Consider the following 19,881-nt stretch of genomic DNA (forward strand, 5'->3'; position numbering starts at 1 on the left):
TTTCCTTCCTGTAAAAGCTCCGAACAGGCTAGAGAATGACCCAATTCTTTTGAGAGAAGGTCCATTTCTCCTCCTCCTCACTTTTCCATAGCATAAAACGAACTAAAGGTGAAGAACACCACCACTTCCAGAGAATGCAGCCTGGTCTCTGAAACCTTTGATGTCTGCAGTAACACGTTGCTAAAAAGGAAATAGGCAACTACTGGACAAAGGATCTACACCCGACGGAAGCACAATGGGTATGTATAGGTCAAGAGTACCTCAGACTGAGATGATATCAAATAGCTGAGTATTTAGCAAATCGATATTGAGGCTTTTGACTGGACTATAGAGTATCCATTAGACAAAACTTAAGTAACAGCAAGACAGAGAGAGCCTGTCCAAACATGTTGCTACTTATTTTCTCAGCAAGAGTTGAAATTTTAAAAGCATTGGCTAATATAGGTGACAAGCTTTTATTGCCTTCCTCCTGTCTCCTGGGGTAAGTCTGAGAAGCTCAGGTTCACAAAAGGGATCTAAGGAACGCCGTGTCCCCCACATCTACCCATGCCATTCCACCTGCATCCCAGGTTCCAGGAGCAGTCAGTTTCTGGAGAAGTTGGATCAAGAACCACCATCAATTTTGTATGCTCAGTTCTGGTTTCCCATATCCCTTTCAAAGGGAGAATGCCCCGGGATAACTCAGCTTCTTCCTTCAGCAGCACCAGCTCGGGAGAGGCAGAGGTCAACCACGCAGCCATGGGAAGGAATGGAAGGCGGTGCTTGTCTGATGGGGCTGAGCCATCTCCCCTCTCTGCAAAAACAGCAGCACAGTGATATTTCAGGCTTTCCCTATGTCAGGCTCCTGACATGCACTATATGTCGCTGCAAATCCCAATCAATTTCAACATTTCTTAACCGCTGGAAGCCCTTTCTCAACACTGTAATTTACCCTCAAAAGAATAGGGAGCGTGCACCCTCGCCTCCCCAGTACCACATTCTACCAACTGCCACCCCCGCCCAGACCCCACTAACCTGCCTACGCAAAAGAGGAAGGAACCCTTCTTCAAAGCCTGCGACAGACGGCCACAGTACATATGCCACGACAAGAACTTTTATTTCTCTTTAATGACATTAAACACAACTGCTACAAGAGAAAAAACATGATAAAGAGGAGGCACCAAACTTCAGTTTCATAATCGGTCCTGACAGCTCAAGTCCATCAGGCCTGCATGAGCTACAGGTTACTGCAGGCTCTTACAAATAAACTATGTAAACGGCACGTTTTCACTTTGTCAAGACCCCGGTGGTGAGAATGTCGTCACGAATGAAGAAAGCTAGGCAGGCAGTTAAATGCACACAACCCTCACTCAAATAAAATACAGCAAGAACTCATGAAATACTAGACTGAGAACCCAATACCAAATATGAGATATGCAGCTTTAAAAACAGGTTAAAACTCCAGATTTTACCTACTACCATCTTAAAGGCAAACACGCCTGATAATGAGTTTTCTTTGGCTTTGTTTTTTTTCTTCGTAAAGAATACCATGTTAACCGCGAGAGAACAGTTCTCTCCTCCCCCAGTCCAACAGATTTAATTAAGCTGCTAACGCTTTGGAAAAACAGAATTATTTGAGCAAAGAGGAAATGTGATTGTCACATTTTCTAGTTAACCCGTCACTCATTTGGCAAAGGCAATGCTGCCATTACACATTCAGACTTCAACCCTCCTTTACCAGGAATGCAGGAACATGAGCCTAAGCACAATGCTGTCCCCTCACTCCTTGGGTCCCCCACTCTGTGGGGAACCAGACAGCTACAGTGCTTGCTATTCCAGCTACAGTGAATTTTTATTATGCTATGGTTCCAAAGGTAGTTGCCTGCTTATCTTACTCCATCATGCTAAGTCAGGGAAACCTGGAGAAGTGACTAATGTAGTAAATGTCCATTATGCCAACTGAAATAATAGATTTTGACTCTTGCCTTTGAACCGAACCTCCTTGCATTTGGTCCCAGCATCTAAACCAAATGTCCAAGGAAGAGAATCCTCACCTAGATAAAAACAGTAAACACTTAGGGACATCCATCTAAGTTGACTGGTGGCTTGAATGACCAAACCTTTCCCAAGTCAGTTTCTAAAGCAGGGTTTCTCACATACAAAGGTGGGGCTGATGAAAACACAAAACCAGACAGAGGCAGCTAGCCCAGTACCACAGGCAACTATGTCCAGCCTTCGTGGAGGGTGAACAACAGCATGAATGCCGGACTGCAAAACCCCCCAAAAGCTGTCTAGAGCCTCTGTAAAGAAAGAAGGACAAACTCCTCAAACATCCCTCAGGAGGGCTGCACAAAGTCTGTCAACTTAATTTAGAATTCCAGACCTAAAGATCAGGTAATGCTTTTGTACACAGGCTTAAACACAACTACATTGGACCCACATCAGCAGTTTTGTCCAACTGTATATCAGAGGTTTGATCAAATGAGATGGAACATCCAGAAGCTAAAGGCACCTCTTGTTAACTAATAATGGAGACAAAAAGTGCCTTTCCAAAGTGTCTCCGACAGGACGGAGCTCATCGACTAGCACATCAACTCATACTTGAAGTTGGAGTTGAGCAGATGAAACTGAAGACCAACTCACACCTCAAGAGCACTGGCTTTCTGGCCTGTCCTGGAGTTAAGACTCTGGGTGGGAAGCTCTTTAATAAGAGAGCAGGGAGGCTGTCCTTAGGAGGCATATCTAGGTCTAACAGGATACAGGGACACACCAATAGAACCTAAGGAGCATAATGGTCATGGGGGAAAAAAGAAGGAAAATCCTTGAGAAAAGGCAGAGAAGACAGTCAGTCACAAGACCACAAACTGACAAGGGTTAGTCAGCAGTCTTCCGTCAGAGTTAACATGAGTAAGATTTGTAAACCTATCGTGCAAAACACATTTAATGAAGAAGGGGAGCAAAAAAAATAAATAAATAAAGGCAGCTAGTAAGTACAAAAACGAGAGAAGATTTACACTTTTAATCTGTCCTTTCAACAGGATTTTTGTCCTGCTCCATCCTACTTCAAATGTCCTGGATTACCAACTTTAAAATACTGACAAGTACTCAGAGATTCAAATAAAAAAGTAAGTGGGGTTGTTAAAAGTGACTTATTTCCATTTATAAGTCATCAGCAATAATTAACACTGGCTTGCAGCCTGGTAATCTCTTCCTTACAGGAGATTAAAAGATGATTCTCTTCTGGGCACCAGAAGTAGACTTCACCTCTGTGTCGAGGTGGGTATTTAGCTTGAGCCTAGGTATTCTGGCTTAATGCTGGCTTTCAAGAAGTGACCACCTTCAATTTAAATAAAAAAATTAAAACGTAACAGTGCTTAAACGCATGCACGCAGACTAACAAGAAGGACCTTATACAAAAAAATTTCAAGTCAGCAATGGGAATTTCCAAAAGGTGACAAGTTCTTTAAATAAAAATCTTGTGAAAAATAAAATTGAAAATCTACAAAGCACAAAAGAGCAGAAGATGAGATGCTGCTCTGAACAGGACCCTGGAGAGGGACCTTCACTGCTGATGGGATGAGACAAATGGACTTGAAGGGAAGTCCGGGAGACGCTGGAACCGATGGTGGCTTCGCATGTTCCTGTCGACCCACTGAGTCAGACTGTATCTCTGCAGAGGTTTCTGCCGGAACCGAGCATAGTTTCTATCAGGAGAGAAGGAAAATGAAAACAGGAAAGATGAGGGTTTCAGCTGGAATGGCTATTTGTACACACAAAAAAATGGCCTAGGCAACTATTTTAAGAATATCTTTTTTTTTTTTTTAAGATTTTATTTATTTCAGATTGAGAGCACGAGAGAACTCACTGCTGAGCAGAGAGCCTGATGTGGGGAGTCTGCCTCTCCCTCTATCCCTCCCCCCCTTGCTTGTACTCTTTCTCATGCTCTCTCAAATAAATAAATTTTTTTAAAAACCCTTAAAAAAAAAGAGTACCTTTACTTTTAGATACCAGATATTAATTTTACATTTCAATCCTCACAATTTTAGAAATTATTTATACTATTTTATTTATGTGAAAGTCTTAATGTAAGTGCTACTTCCTTCCAACTCCCAAAGCCAGCTGCCACACAGTACTATGCTGATATGTGCCATATACATGAATGTTAAGAAACCCTAATATATCATGTATAATAATGTTTCAGGAGGAAAAAAATATTTTCTCCCTCAAGAAACATGTAAAACAGGATCTATATTTCATTGGCTGCATCAGGCCTGTACCTCCAACAGGACCTCATTGTCTGACACAGCTCAAGGTTGCTCAGGACACAGCAGTTAAAATTAGAATAAAATTCCCAGAGAAGGTAAATCACCATGTGAGTATCACATTGCAAGTTTAGAGACTGAATAATTAATAGCATGGACTCAAAGTAAAGATTCTTGAGCTTCTCCTCTAATCACCCCAGTCCTTTAGGCTGAGGTTCTGAATAAGACCCTCTGAGATAATCTGATCTCATTCTCAACTCGAGCTGTTCCTAATAACCACCTGGGAAGCTTTTTAAAGGTAGAGATTCTTGCCCCCACCCCTGACTTAATGACTCAGAATCCCTTGAGGAAGGGCCTGGACATCTGTATATGTATATATATTTTTAAGATTTTATTTATTTATTTGACAGAGATAGAGACAGCCAGCGAGAGAGGGAACACAAGCAGGGGGAGTGGGAGAGGAAGAAGCAGGCCCATAGCAGAGGAGCCTGATGTGGGGCTCGATCCCAGAACGCTGGGATCACCCCCTGAGCCGAAGGCAGACGCTTAACCGCTGTGCCACCCAGGCGCCCCCGGACATCTGTATTTTTAAGACATCTCCACAAGTGATTGTCAGTAGCCAGAGTTGAAAGTAATTGTAACATTTTATGACATTTATCTAGCCCTATATGCAAGTACTTGCTGAATTCTTTACATACCTTACCTCATTTAATGCTAATAATAATCCTATCAGAAAAGCACTCTTGTTAATATCTTGTACAGGTAAGGAAACTGAGTCTCAGGTTAAATAACTTGCCCAAGGTCATAAAGTGGAGTAAGTAGAAGAACCTGGATTTGAATTGACACCTGTCTCCAGAATTCATCTAATAACCATCATACTGCCCTGTCTTTCTGAGATCTGCTGTGATTTTGGCAACTGCAGGGGAAACACGGAGTAGAAAGGCCCTGAGGTGGGAGCAAGGAAGCCAGTGTGACTAGTGCAGAATGAGCAAGGGGAAGAGTAGTAGGAGATGAGGTTGGTGAGCTAACCACATCAGCCCAGGCCGAGGTCCTTGTAGGAGACTGTGAAGATGGGAAGCCACTGGAAAATTCTGAGCAAAGAAGAGAACAGCAGACACAGGCAAAGGCAGAAGCAGGGAGACTATTTAGGAGACTTGCAATAGTCCAAGTGAAAATGATGAGAAATGGTCAGGTTTCAGATATATTTTGTATGTAGAGCTTATGGGATTTGCTAATGGGCTGAATATGGGGTGAGAAAGGAGTCAAAGATGACTCCAAGGTTTCTCAGTAACTGGATCAAAGTAACTGAATAAATGTAAAACCACACTACATTTAAGAATCCAGAAGATTCCAGAGTAGAAAGGCCCTCTGACATTAATTAGTCCAACATATTAGTTTTAGTGATGTGAGGACCAGAGAAGTAGCATGACTTGATCAAAATCATATAGCTAAGTTATAAGCTGCAAAGCTAGTACTGGACCCCACGTTTCCTGAATTTCAGCTCAGTTCTTATTCCATTATACTCTCCTGTTTCTTTTCCCACTTCTGGAATTAAACAATAAGCATAGCCCAACTCCCCACAACATTCTTCCTACAGCCAAATTCTACCCTTTCCCTCCTCCTCCTCCTAATCACCCACTCACCGCATGGTGAGGTCCGAAGGATGCTGCCATTTTGGGTTCTGCATATGACGAACTTGACCCATCAGGGCATACAGTTCCCCCAAGGCACCTGTGACACAGAGGGATCATGGTTAGGAAGCAGCTCAGAGAACTCCCATGTCAGCCTAGGTCAAAGCACGTGCTTTCAGGGAAAGAGAAAACAGGCACTGGTCCTAATACTATCTATGATTATCACAAGCAGCACAAAAACTATAAGCCAGGGAGGGAAGCTTGCTCTCAGATGATGATGATGATGATGGAGCAGCAAAAATGACAGCCACCATTCATTCATTCAACACTTATCAGCTCCTACAATGTGTGAGGAACTTTACTGATTTCTAGAATACGGTGGTAGACAAGACACTGTACCTGCGCTCAGTTAAGTTTATATAGGAGACAGGCAATTCCAAACCTTGTGGTAAGTGCAGTGACAGGAGAGACACAGGCTGCTGTGCGAGCACAGACACTGGGGGTGGGGGTCTGAGAGGGCCCTCTCCAGGGGCAGTAAACCAGAAGCAGGGGTCAAAAGGATTTCTAGAAGTTAGTGAGGAAAGAGGGGTGGAGGTGCGGGTATTCAAGAGAAATAGCTAATACAAAGGCCCAGAGATACAAGACAGCAAAATACATTCAAGAAACAAGAAAAGTTGAGAATAGAAGGCAGATGGGAGCTTTTTGCTAAGCAAGAAAAATTGTTGGAGGCAATTTCTCAAACACCTGGGAGCCTGGCAAGGTGCTATGCACTTTACATACTATCTTACCTAATGCTAAAAAAATATCTCATATGGAGATAAATGTTATTAACATCTTTTTGGAAAGGGGAAACTGTGGCTCAAGGAGGTAGACTTGCCTTAAATGCTCATTAAACCAATCTCAAAGCTGGCTCCTGTCTGACTCCATGCTTTTGCCACCATCCAATAATGCTAATTTTGCACTTAAAGGCTGAGACTTAGGTTGAAGCTCGCAAAAACAGAAATTATGATTAGAGAGAACAAAATAATTTCCCTAGACCAGTGATTCTCAAATGTTAACATGCATCATAAGTATTATAAAACAGATTACTGGGTCCCAACCCCAGAGTTTCTGATTCTGTAGTTCTCCAGAGGGACCTGAGAATTTGCATTTCTAATAAATGCCCAAGTGATGCTGATGCTGCTGGCCTGGGAGTCACACTTTGAAAACCACTGCCCTAGACAGTAGATACTTTTCTTTCAGCTAGCTCACACATTTCTCACTATCGTCTCCACTATGCTCTCAGAAACCAAAAGCAGTTGAACTAGGCTACAGACCATCTTTTCAAGTTCTGGTAAAAGATATTTACTTAACTTTTAGGACCAATCTAATTTATTGGAAGCCTCAAGAAGTTGAGCTTTGCAGAGAAAGTATATACTTTGAAGTTAGGCAGACTTAAATTAAAATTCCAATACAGCCACTAACTAGCTCCGTGACCCTGGGCAAATCATTTCGTTTCTTCTAGGCCCACCTGACTCACCTATGAAATACAGACAATAATACTATCTAGCATGAAGTTGGACATTAGGAACACCGCACATAAAAGACGTAGTAAAGGGCCTGACACGAAGCTGTTCTGCGCTATGTGCTAGCCACTGTTACTATGGTGTTACAGCCACGGGCCTATGTTAGTTTGCAGAGACTCTTCGGAATCATGTGACAATCAATCACCTCTCTGTAAGGAAAAATGTTTATTAATTGGATCAGTCTACACATAAACTGTGACATGTTTTGTAACACTCAGCAGAAATTCTCTAACCATAGCGAGAGGATACTCTCCAGGAAAAATTTATAGATTCATTACAAGCTTCTGTGCAGTTAAAATAAAAAAGTACAACCAAGGGTAAAAGAAGACAGCTGACAAAATGAAAAATATATTTCAAACATATCTGGCAAAGTTTTAATGTCCTCATTCTACAGAAGTAATCTCCTCATGAACAAAAGAGGTCAAAGGACATGAATAGGCACTTCACAAAAGTAATACAAATCATCAATAAACATAATAAAAAGATGTTCAATCTCACTAATATGGGAAGAACACACATTAATCTCACTTCTTAAAAAGGAAATATAAAGCAGAAAAGAGTTTCTCCATTAAGAAGGGAAGTAGCTTTAGATTAGAAAAGCCCTTGCCTGCTGGATGTGTTAAGTAAAAATCAAAGGTCTCAAATCAAATTGCCCTTCCCATAGCCTACATTCACATCACCAGCACCCCACTCATTCTAGGCCTGCAAAAAACATTTCAGTCAGGGGAAAAACCAGCTTTGAGATTTGTTTTTCCTGCCAAAGCATCACCAAAGGAGGGCTGGCAAGATAAAGATATTGTGGTACCCAACCTCAAAATGGAACAAGATTATCTGCAGACCATGTCCTTCAGCTCACTCATCTCTTGCCGGCTAGATCCTATAAAATTGTCCTGATGATGGAGGCTAAAGATACACTATTAGCCCCCTACAAAGAAACCTATTCACTTTAAACTCAAAGGGGGAAAAAAACTGGTCGATTAAGCCCAGGGAGGCTTCAAGTATTAAATTGCTAGGAGTCAAAATCTAGCAGGGGCAACTTACATACAGCACTTACCATGTGATCAGACACTGTCCTATGAGCTTTACATACATTAACGCATTTGTTCATTGTTATAGTAATCCTATGAGGTGTTTTCCCCATTTCACAGATGAAGAAACTGAGGGACAGAGAAACAATCTGCCCAAGGTCACACAGTTAGTTACAGAGCCTGAATTCTAACAATACGATACCATCATCGAGTTGGGTTTCCTTAAAAATTTTTCTGGGACTGACATTTCAAAGTGGGGATTAGAAAGCCAGAATCATATCACAATATGTCTCTCGTATACCCAGTTGGCACCTCGCACAGCGCTGAATAAAACAAGGGCTCAATAATCAGGTCTCAGTTCATGCACCAAGAGAAGTGAGTTTTTCTTAGCACTAAGAACTTACTGAAGGACTAGGGTAACCTTTTTCAATAAGACTTGATGATCCAGAGATAAGGAGAGCTACATTTATCAAGCATCTATTATGTGCCAGGCTCTTTGCTAACTGCCTTGCATTCCCCTATCATCTAATCGTCACCACCACATGAGGCAAATACCATGATCTCCATTTTATTCATGATTAAACTGAAGCTTGGAAAAGATACTCATCTATCATCTAGTAAATCGAAAGCCAGGATTCAAACCAAGGTGGAGCTAATAACCCAAAAACCTTATTTCGGCTCATAGCTCCTATCTCTTCTGCCAAATTTCCATTCCCTAACAAGAATGGAAATGTTTGAATTTTCTCTTCACAGTCTCTAACAGATGGGCTTTCTTGGACCAACAATCAGTACCATGGGTTTATTTTAAGTGGTGGCTAAAAGGTGGCGAAGACTGTCCTTTGTTTTGTGCCTAAGAATGAAATTCATCCAAGAATGAAAGAGGAGAAAAACCTTAACATTACAGGAATGGGATAAGCAATTCATCTAAACCTTAATCTATAAATAAGCAGCTGACTAGTTTTGCGGAAAATCCAGGCTAATAACTGTCCTTAATAAGTTAGGTCAATCAATTGTTAAAAAGGAGGAGGAATGGAAGATGCTGAGTGCTTGCTATGCCAACGGCCCTTCTGACAGATTTTATATGTCACCATACTTTGTACATGACCCTGTTTAATTAAGTGTGGCACATGGGGGTGCCTGGGTGGCACAGCGGTTAAGCGTCTGCCTTCGGCTCAGGGTGTGATCCCAGCGTTCTGGGATCGAGCCCCACATCAGGCTCCTCCACTGGGAGCCTGCTTCTTCCTCTCCCACTCCCCCTGCCTGTGTTCCCTCTCTCGCTGGCTGTCTCTCTGTCAAATAAATAAATAAAATCTTTAAAAAAAAGAAAAAGTGTGGCACATGACCCACGAACAGAGAATCTCTCTGCTGGCTAATGACCTGAGAGCTGGCCTGGCACCAACAGGTCACTAAATGAATCAATCAGACACTCTCCTCTGGAATGTGACTGTGAGCTTCAGTAACGAGAATGAGCGAGAACAGCACACAGGCAGGACTCCAGGAGAGAACAGACACGCGTGAAACAGCTCACAGAGAGCAGCAGAAGCACTGGTCACAGAGAAAGATTAGAAGTATGGGAATCACTAACTCAGCAAGGAAAACCTGAACAGGGCACAAAGGCACCCACTTCTGAGGGGCATGGGGCCTGGACCTATGGCTGATTCTTTTTACTACAAGAACTGGTTCTGTTGTTAAGCATCTAATCTTCTGTAGATCCCTAAACTCAGTTATTCTTAAAGGCAATCACAAGGTCTCTATTCCTTGCAATTAAAAAAATACCTAATACAGGGGAGGGAATGAAGAGGGAAACAAAGAAAAAATGTGCTATAGGGGTGCAGGCTACTGCTTTTATAAATACATTAATAAAATAGGAATAAAGAGGAAAAAAAGATTAAGTGGGAAACAAGAATGCAAATGTGTCACCTCTGGGTCAACAAAACGGTGATGATCTAGTGCAAATCTGGCTGGTTTCCCTCACAGACAGGGCAGGAAACAGAAGAAAGAAACAGGCATTATTACATATATTATACAACTCATTTTTGAAGTGATGTATTAGATGGGGGCTACTGAGTGACATATGACTGTCCTCAACAGTAATGCCAAATGCGGAAGCAGCATGTACATAACCTTTGCTGCTTGTGACCTCCATGAACGATCAAAGCAGAGGTTTCTACTTCTAGGCGTGTTGAATGGGCTTACCTCCCATTGTAAGCAACTAGAAACTGGGCAAAACATACGCAACAACTGTTTCAGACTGCTCAGAATCCTGATTCCTGAGAGAAGGAAAACAACTGAGGTGAATCTGGAAACTTCTTGTGAGTCTCTGAGTCTACAACTTTTCAAAATAAAAAGTTTAAAATGAAGGCAAAACAAACACTTTGTAAATAAAACAAAAGCAGAGACCTTATCACCAGCAGACCTGCACTATAAGAAACTAAAAATTGTTCAGGAAAAAGGAAAATAACAGATAGAGAAGAATCAAGAGCACTGAAAATGGTAAATATGTGAGTAAATATAAAAGACTTTTCCTCATTTAAAAAAGTCTTTAAAAGATAACTGTTTAATGTGCTGAAGGATTAAACACATATGTATATGTAAAATGTATAAAAATAATAGCATAAAAAACAGAATGGAGGGGCGCCTGGCTGGTTCAGTCGGAAGAGCACGCGACTCTTGATCTTGGGGTCGTGAGTTCGAGCCCCACACTGAGTGTAGAGATTACTTAAATAAATAAATAAACTTAAAAAAAAAAAACAAAACCAAAAACCAGAATGGAGATTTGGAAGTATATTGCTATTAGGGCCTTACATTATATATTAAGTGGTGTATTATTTGAAGGTGGACTGGTGGGTTAAAGATCCATATTATAAACAACAGAATTGTAGTTCTCAAGGTGTGTCCAAGAGTCCCTGGGAGTCCCTCCACACCCTTCTGAGCCTTTACAAGGTCACAGTTATTTTCACAAGAACGCGAAGATGTTATTTGTCCTTTCCACTTGCATCCTCTCCAGTGTACCACTGAATTCTCAAGAGGCCACATGACACGATACAGAGTACAGAACCACATATGAGAATCTAGCAGTCTTCTGTTAAGCCAGGAATTAAAAGAGATTTGCAAAAATGTAAATCAATGTCATTCTTCTCCCTAAAGTTTTGGTTTTGTTTTTAAAAAGTTATTTTTAGGGGCGCCTGGGTGGCGCAGTCTGTTAAGCGTCTGCCTTCGGCTCAGGGCGTGATACCGGCGTTCTTGTATCGAGCCCCACATCAGGCTCCTCTGCTAGGAGCCTGCTTCTCCCTCGCCCACTCCCCCTGCTTGTGTTCCCTCTCTCGCTGGCTGTCTCTCTCTCTGTCAAATAAATAAATAAAATCTTTAAAAAAGAAAAGTTATTTTTAGGGGCGCCTGGTGGTTCAGTCAGTTAAGGGATGGACTCTTGATCTCCGCTCAGGTCATGATCTCAAGGTTGTGAGATGCAGCCCTGTGTCAGGCTCTGCACTGGGCGTAAAGCCTGCTTAGGATTCTCTCCCTCTGTCCCTCCCCTCCTCTAAAAAAAAGTTATATGTAGAGGCGCCTGGCTGGATCAGTCAGTGGAGCCTGCCACTCTTGATCTCTGGGTCATGAGTTCAACCCCCATGTTGCATGTAGAGATTACTTTTTTTTTTAAAAGTTATTTTTAATAACATTATTATGTTAACGTGCAATGAGTTTATTTTTAAATATATTAATAAATATTTAAGTAATTTTTCAGCTCTAACTTCTAATATGATTGAGTATAGATAGATGTAACCCTCATAAACAAAAACTTTGGGGTCCTGAATTTATAAGAGTGTAAATGGGTTCTGAGACCAAAAGCTTTTGAGAACTACTACCCTAGAACAACCACTAAAAATAAAGCAGAGGTATAGGTAATAAATCAAGCATGGAGATAAAATGCAATACCAAACAATACTTAAGAAAAAAAAAAGGCCAGGAAAAGATGAAAGAAGACACAAAGAACAGATAAACAAATAGAAAACAAGTAATAAGAAGGTAGATTTAAAATCAGCCATGCTGACTGAACTAACACTCAAATTAAAAGAGTGAGACTGGAAAACTGGAAAAAAGAAAAGCTGGACTCAATTATATAGTGTCTACAAGACATCCGCTTTATTTTATTTTTTTGAGAGAGGGAGGTGGGAGGGGCAAAGGGAGAGAAAGAGGGAGAGAAAATTTTAAGCAGGCTCCACACCCAGCACCTGAGCCCCAGGAGAAATGCCATCTCACAACCCTGAGATCATGACCTCAGCTGAAATCAAGGGTCACACACTTAACCAACTGGGCCGCCCAGGTGCCCCAAGACGCCCACTTTAGAACACAAAGATATGGATAGATTAAAAGTGACAAGATTTTAAAAATTGTATCATGCACAGACTAGTGTGCATGGCTACATAAATACAAAATGGAATGGCTATATAAATATGAAACAAAGTAGACTTCCAAAGAGAATATTACTAAGAATGTAAATACTGAATGTTACTAAGAGTAAAAAAAAGTTCATAATGATAAAAGGGGTCAATTTATCAAGCGGATATGACATCCCTAAAAGCGTATGCATCCAATAGCAGAGTTTCAAAATACAAGCGGCAAAAAGTGACAGAAGTGAAAGGAGAAACAGGAAAATCCACAATTAGAGTTGGAGCTATGAACACTCCTCTTTTAGTCAGAAGATCTGTAAGGATATAGAATTGAACACCACCAGCAACCTACAAAACCTCACTGAAATGTATAGAACACTCCACCAACATCAGAATATACACTTTCAAGTGCACATGGAACATTCACCAAACAGACCATATGCTGGTCTATAAAAATAAGTCTCAGTATATTTAAAAGAATTGAACTCATACTGAGAAGATTCTCTGACCACAATAGAATTAAGCTAGAGATAAGAAGATAGATGAAAACTCCCAAATATTTGGAAATTAAGTAACATACCTTTTTTTAAAATAAAATTATTTATTTATTTGACAAAGAGAGAGAGAGAGATAGCGAGCGAGAGAGAGCACAAGCAGGGGGAGCATCAGGCAGAGGGAGAGGGAGAAGCAGGCTCCCCGCTGAGCAGAGTGCCTGACGCAGGGCTCGATCCCAGGACTCTGGGGATCATGACCTGAGCTGAGGGCAGATGCTTAACCAACTGAGTCACCCAGGCACCCCTAAGTAACACACTTCTAAATAAAACTTCTAAATAAATAAAGAAGTAATCATAAGGGAAATAGAAATTGCTTTGAGCCAAATGAAAATGAAAATATATCAAAATCTGTGGGATAGCACTAATCAGCACTTAAAGGAAAACCCATGGCTTCAAATGCTTACGGAAGGTGCGCCTGGGTGGCTCAGTCAGTTAAGCATCTGCCTTTGGTTCAGGTCATGATGAGCCCTGCATGGGGGCGGGGGGGAGTCCCCCAATTGAGCAGGGAGTCTGCTTCTTCTGCCCCCCCATGCTCGCTCGTTCTCTCACTCTCTCTCTCAAAATAAAATCTTAAAAAATATGATTACAGAAAATAGAAAGATCTCAGATCAGTGATCTAAACTTCCACATTACAAAGCTAGAAGAGCAAATTAAACCCAAAGTAGAAGAAAAGCAATAACAAAGTGGAGAAAAAAATAAGAATGTAACAGCCAAAAACAATATAGAAATATGAAACTAGAAATTTGCTTTGGGAGCAAAAAACCAGTAAAATTGATAAACCTTTAACTAGATTTTCCAAGAAAAAAAGACAAATTACCAATATAAGAAATGAAAAAGTGACCATCACTACAGATCCTACAGTAATTAAAGGCATAACAAAGGAACATTATGAATAATTTTATGCCAATAAAATAATTAACTTAGATAAAATGGGCAAATTCCTTTTAAGACACAAATTACTGAAATGGGCTCAAAGATAAAGAAATTCTGAAAAAAACCTCCAGGGTTAGATAGCTTCACTGATAAATTCTAGCAAACATTTAAAGGAAGAAATAATACCAGTCCTACATAAACTGAAACAACACTTCCCTACTCATTTTATGAAGCCAGTACTACACCATGATACTTAGAGGACAATACAAGAAAAACTAAAAACCAAAACTCCTTATAAACAAGACATAAAAACTCCTAAAAATATTAGCAAACTTAATTAAGGATAATTCATTAAGGCCAGTGAGTTTATCTGAAGAATGCAAGTTAGCCTAAGAGTCAAAAATCAATAAATGTAACACACCACATTACAGAGTAAGTCGAAATACCATATGACCTTCTAAATAAATGCAGAACATTCAATTGACAAAATTCACCACTCATTCATGATAAAAAACTCTCACCAAACTAAAAACAGGAGGGGAACTTCCTCAACCCAAACACCAACAGAAGGGGAACTTCTTCAAACCTGATAAAGGGTATCTCTGATAAAACTACAGCTAATATCATACTTAATGTACTAGAGGTGGTAGCCAGTGCAGCAAGGCAAGAAAAAGAAACAAAAGGCCTAAAGATTGGAAAGGGAGAAATAAACTGTCCTTATTTGGAGATATTATCATGTTAACACAGAAAATTCTAAAGGATTTATTAAAACATTACTAAAAGTATCAAAACCACAATGAGATACCACCTCACACCAGTCAGAATGTCTAGTATCAAAACAACAAAGAAATAACAAGTATTGGTGAGGATGTGGAGAAAAGGGAACCTTTGTGGACTGTTGCTGGGAATGTAAACTAGTGCAGCCGCGATGGAAAACGGTATTGGAGGTTCCTCAAAAACAAAAAAAAAACAAAAAAAAACCAAAAAAAAACTGACATACCATGTGATCCCGAATTCCACTCATGGGTATTTACCCAAAGAAAGTGAAAACACTAATTTGAAAATATATATGCACCCCTATGTTTATTGTAACATTATTTATAATAGCCAAGATATGGAAGCAACCTAACTGTCTATAATAGATGAATGGATAAAGAAGATGTGATACACACACATACCCACACCCACACCCACTAGGATATTAGTCAACCATAAAAAAGAATGAGTTCTTATCATTTGCAACAACATGGATGGGTCTAGGTGGTATAACACTAAGCGAAATAAGTCAGAGGAAAAATATCATGAGTTCACTTATATGTGGAATCTAAAAAAACAAATGAACAAAAAAGGCTCAAACAGACTCTTAAACACAGAGAACAAACCGGTAGTTGCCAGCAGAAAGGTGGGTGGGGGAATGGGTGAAATAGATAAACGAAATTAAGAGGTACAAACTTCCAGTTATAAAATAAATAAGTCATGGAGATGAAAAGTACAGCATACAGAATATTGTCAATAATATTTTAATAATATTGTATGGTGACAGATGGTGGTGACCGTTCATTAAATTATAAAAAAGCACTGAGATACTGATGAATGAATTTAACAAAATATGCGCAAGATCTGTACAATAAAAACTACAAGATGTTACTGACAGAAATTAATGAGGCCATAAATAAATGGAGAAATATATCCTGTTCACAGATTAGAAGGCTCAGTATTGTTATGATGTCAGTTCTCCCCAAACTGATCTATTACAGATTCAACACAATCCCAATGAAATACCCAACAGGTATTTTTGAACAAACTGACAAGCTGATGTTAATTTTTTTTAAAAATTATAGAAATCCAAATAATTTCAAGACTTGCTATACAGTTATAGTGATCAACACAGTATAAAATTGGCATAAGAATAGACACGTATATCAATGGAACAGAATAGAGAATTCAGAAACCCATAGAAAGGATAATTTTTTCAACAAATGGTGCTAGAGTAACTAGATATGCATACATAAGAAAGAACCTAAGCCTCTGCAATAGAAAACTCACAATGAATAGTATGATCACTTTGGGAAAATTACACAAACACTATATGACTCAGCAATTCCACTCTTCTTTTTTTTTTTTTAAAAGATTTTATTTATTTGACAGAGAGAGAGAGACAGCCAGCGAGAGAGGGACCACAAGCAGGGGGAGTGGGAGAGGAAGAAGCAGGCTCATAGCGGAGGAGCCTGATGTGGGGCTCGATCCCATAACGCCAGGATCACGCCCTGAGCTGAAGGCAGACGCTTAACCGCTATGCCACCCAGGCGCCCCAGCAATTCCACTCTTCTAATTATTTACCTTAGAGAAATGAAAACACACATCCATACAAAAACCCATATATGAATGTTCATAAATGCTTTATTCATAACAGCCAAAGACTAGAAGCACAAATGTCTTTCAAAAAGTGACTAAACTATAGTATATTAATACAAGGAAAAATTCAGCAGTAAACTACAGAACTACTGATACACATAACAACATGGATAAATATGTAAAAATTATTCCAAGTAAATGAAGCCAAACACAAAAGGACACATATTGCATGATTCCATTTATATGAAACTCTAGAAAAGACAAATCTAATTATAGTGACCAAAAAGAAATCATGCTTTCCCAGTGCAGGAGCCGGGCAGGGACAGAATGACTAATATGGAACACAAGGGAAATTTGGGGGATAGCCGGAATGTTCTATCAATCCTGATTGTTGTGATGATTTCATGTGCATAAATTTGTCAAAGCTCAGCAAAATGTACCCTTAAAATGGGTACATTTTATTGCATGTAAAGTATACCTCAGTAAAGCTGATTTTCAAAAAAAGGTCAAGGCATACATCCAGAGAAACAGAGATTGACTGCATGAATTTACCTTCTCTTACTCCTAACGTCCCTTACTAAATTACAAAAGAAAGATCTCAAAATAAATGGTCTCAGCAACCATCTAAAGAAACTAGAAAAAAAGCAAATGAAACTTGAAGTAAGCAGAGAAAAGGACATAATAAATATCAGAATGGAAATCAATGAAATAGAAAATAGAAAATAGAGAAAAATCAGTAAAACAAAAGCCGCGTTCTTTTTTAAGAAAGTATTACATCATAGTGTTCATAAACTTTTAGCCACACTGATTAGAAGAAAGAGAACACAAATTACCGATACCAAGAATGGGAAAGATGACATCACTACAGAATACTATATAAAATGCAGGGTGCCTGGGTGGCTCAGTCCGTTAATCATCTGACTCTTGATTTCAGCTGAGGTCATGATCTTGGGGTCATGAGATTGAGCCTCCCCGACCCTGTCGGGCTCTGTGCTCAGAGCAGAGTCTACTGGGATTCTCTCCTCCCTTTCCCCCCTCCCGGCTTGCATGCTGGTTCTCTCTAAATAAATAAATAAAAATCTTTAAAGTAAACAAACAAATGTAAATAAATAAAAGGCTAATAAGGAAATGTTATTAACTTCATGCTAATAAATTTAACAACTTAGATGAAATGGTCAAATTCCTTGAAAGACTACCAAAGCTTACCCAAAAAGAGATACCAATTCTATACAAACTCTTCCAGAAAATTTGAAGGGGTAGAAATACTTCTCGATTCATCCTGTGAGGCCAACATTACTCTGATACCAAGACCAGATCAAGAAATTACAAGTATAGACCAATATCCCTTATTAAGGCAGATGCAAAAATGCATAATAAAATTTTAGCAAATCAACTCAATGCTATTACTTTACAAGGATAATACTTTAAGACCAAGTGCAGAATGCATTAAGATCAGAAACGCCAGACTGGCTTAACACTGGAAAATCAAATAATATAATTCTCTAATTAATGGACTTTAAAAAACACAGTAACACTGTATGATCATCTCAACAGATGCAGAAAGTATTTGACAAAATCCAACATCCATTTCCAATGAAACTCTCAGCAAGTTTTAAGTAGGAGAGAACATTGTAAAGTTGATAAAAGGTATCTAGGAGATGCAGCTAACATAATAGTTAACATAGTAGTGAAAGACTAAATGCTTTCCTCCTAAGATCAGGAACAAGTTACTTGTATTACTTGTATTAAACATTGTACTGGAGGTTCAAGCCAGTGCAATATGGAAAAAGTAAATAAAAGGTATCCAAATTGGAAAGGAACAAGTAAAAATGTGTTTATTTGCTGATGACATGATCATAGATACAGAAACTGATGTGATCTACAAAAAAGGTACCAAAACTAACAAGTGAATTTATGAGCAAGGCTGCAGAATATAAGGGCAATGTACAAAAATCACCTGAATTTCTACATACTGGCAACGAACAATCCTTTTTAAGGATGGGAGCATTTGGAATTCATACCCTGCTGGTGAGAATATAAAATAGTACAACCACTTTGGAAAAGTTTGGTGGTTTGGGTTTTTTTTTTTCTTAAAGATTTATTTATTTGAGAAAGAAAGAGAGCCTGCATGAGTGGGGGGAGGGGCGGAGGGAGACAATCTCAAGCACTCCCCACTGAGCACGGAGCCCAACGCAGGACTCAATCTCACAATCCTGAGATCGTGACCTGAGCTGAAATCAAGAGTTGGAGGTTTAACTGATTTAGCCACCTGGGCGCCCCAGAGTTTGGTAATTTCTTAAAAAATTAAACATACATCTACCATATGTCCCAGTCATTTTACCCCCGGATTTTTACTCAAGAAAAATGAAAGCATATCCATACAAAGATTTGTACGTGAATATTCTTAACAGCTTTATTTGTAATAGCCAAAATTTGGAAACAACCCAAATGCCTATCAATAGATGAATGGGTAAACAAATTGTGGTATATTTCTATAATGGAATACCACTCAGCAACAAAAAGGAGTAAACTATCTACAAAATGAATTTCAAAATAATTATGTTTTGAGAAAGAAGCTACTATATATACTGTATGATTCCATTTACATAAAGTTCTAGAAATTACAAACTATAGTGACAGCAGATCAGTGGTTGCCTGGGAATTGAAGGGGGCAAGGAAAGGCAGAAAGGAGGAATTACAAAGAGGCAGAAAGAAACTTTGTGGTGTGGTATATTTATCTTAATTGCAGTGAGTTTCATGGGTGAATAGAAATGTCAAAACTCAACAAGTTGCATATGTTAACTTTGTGCAGCATACTGTATTTGAATTATTACTCAAAAAAGAAGAAAATCGGGGCACCTAGGTGGCTCAGTTGATTAAGCTACTGCGTTCGACTCAGGTCATGATCTCACTGTCCTGGGATCGAGTCCCGCATAAGGTTCCCTGCTCAGCATGGAGCCTATTCTCCCTCCTACTCTTGTGAGCTCTCTCCACCCCCCCAAATAAATAAATAAATAAAATCTTTTTTAAAAAGAGAGAGAGAGAGAAAATCTTGAGATAAGCAATTAGTTCACAAAATAAGAACAACATAATATGCAAAGGGAACAAAACAGGAAAAAAACTCTTAGAAATGTGAATATGAAAGTAAAGAAGTCAATAAGAAGAAAATGTCCCAGCCAGTGGAATAATTTGCATAAAATAATGGATAAAGAGAAGACTAGGAACTTCCAGGGAGAAAAAGACAGG

At 39.4% G+C, this 19,881-nt stretch overlaps 1 protein-coding gene across 10 annotated transcripts in view; it reads right to left on the minus strand.

Moving 5' to 3' along the window:
• Nucleotides 1-1,089: 1,089 nt before the first annotated feature.
• Nucleotides 1,090-19,881, minus strand: part of S100PBP (S100P binding protein) — a 34,428-nt gene continuing 15,636 nt past the window's right edge. For 8 of the 10 annotated variants that reach the window (XM_045782192.2, XM_045782188.2, XM_087858268.1 and 5 more), the window contains 2 exons: nt 5,885-5,972; nt 1,090-3,683 (listed from right to left, as the gene is read on the minus strand). In XM_045782192.2, coding sequence (XP_045638148.1) covers nt 3,542-3,683; nt 5,885-5,972 — 230 coding nt within the window. In that variant the 3' untranslated portion in view covers nt 1,090-3,541. The remainder of the gene's footprint in view (nt 3,684-5,884; nt 5,973-19,881) is intronic. The other 2 variants (XR_015722677.1, XM_087858270.1) reach the window with 2 other exon arrangements.

This window comes from Ursus americanus, chromosome 33 (genome assembly GCF_024610735.1).
Source record: "Ursus americanus isolate L20-20 chromosome 33, mUrsAme1.1.p, whole genome shotgun sequence".
NCBI classification, from domain to species: Eukaryota; Metazoa; Chordata; class Mammalia; order Carnivora; family Ursidae; genus Ursus; species Ursus americanus.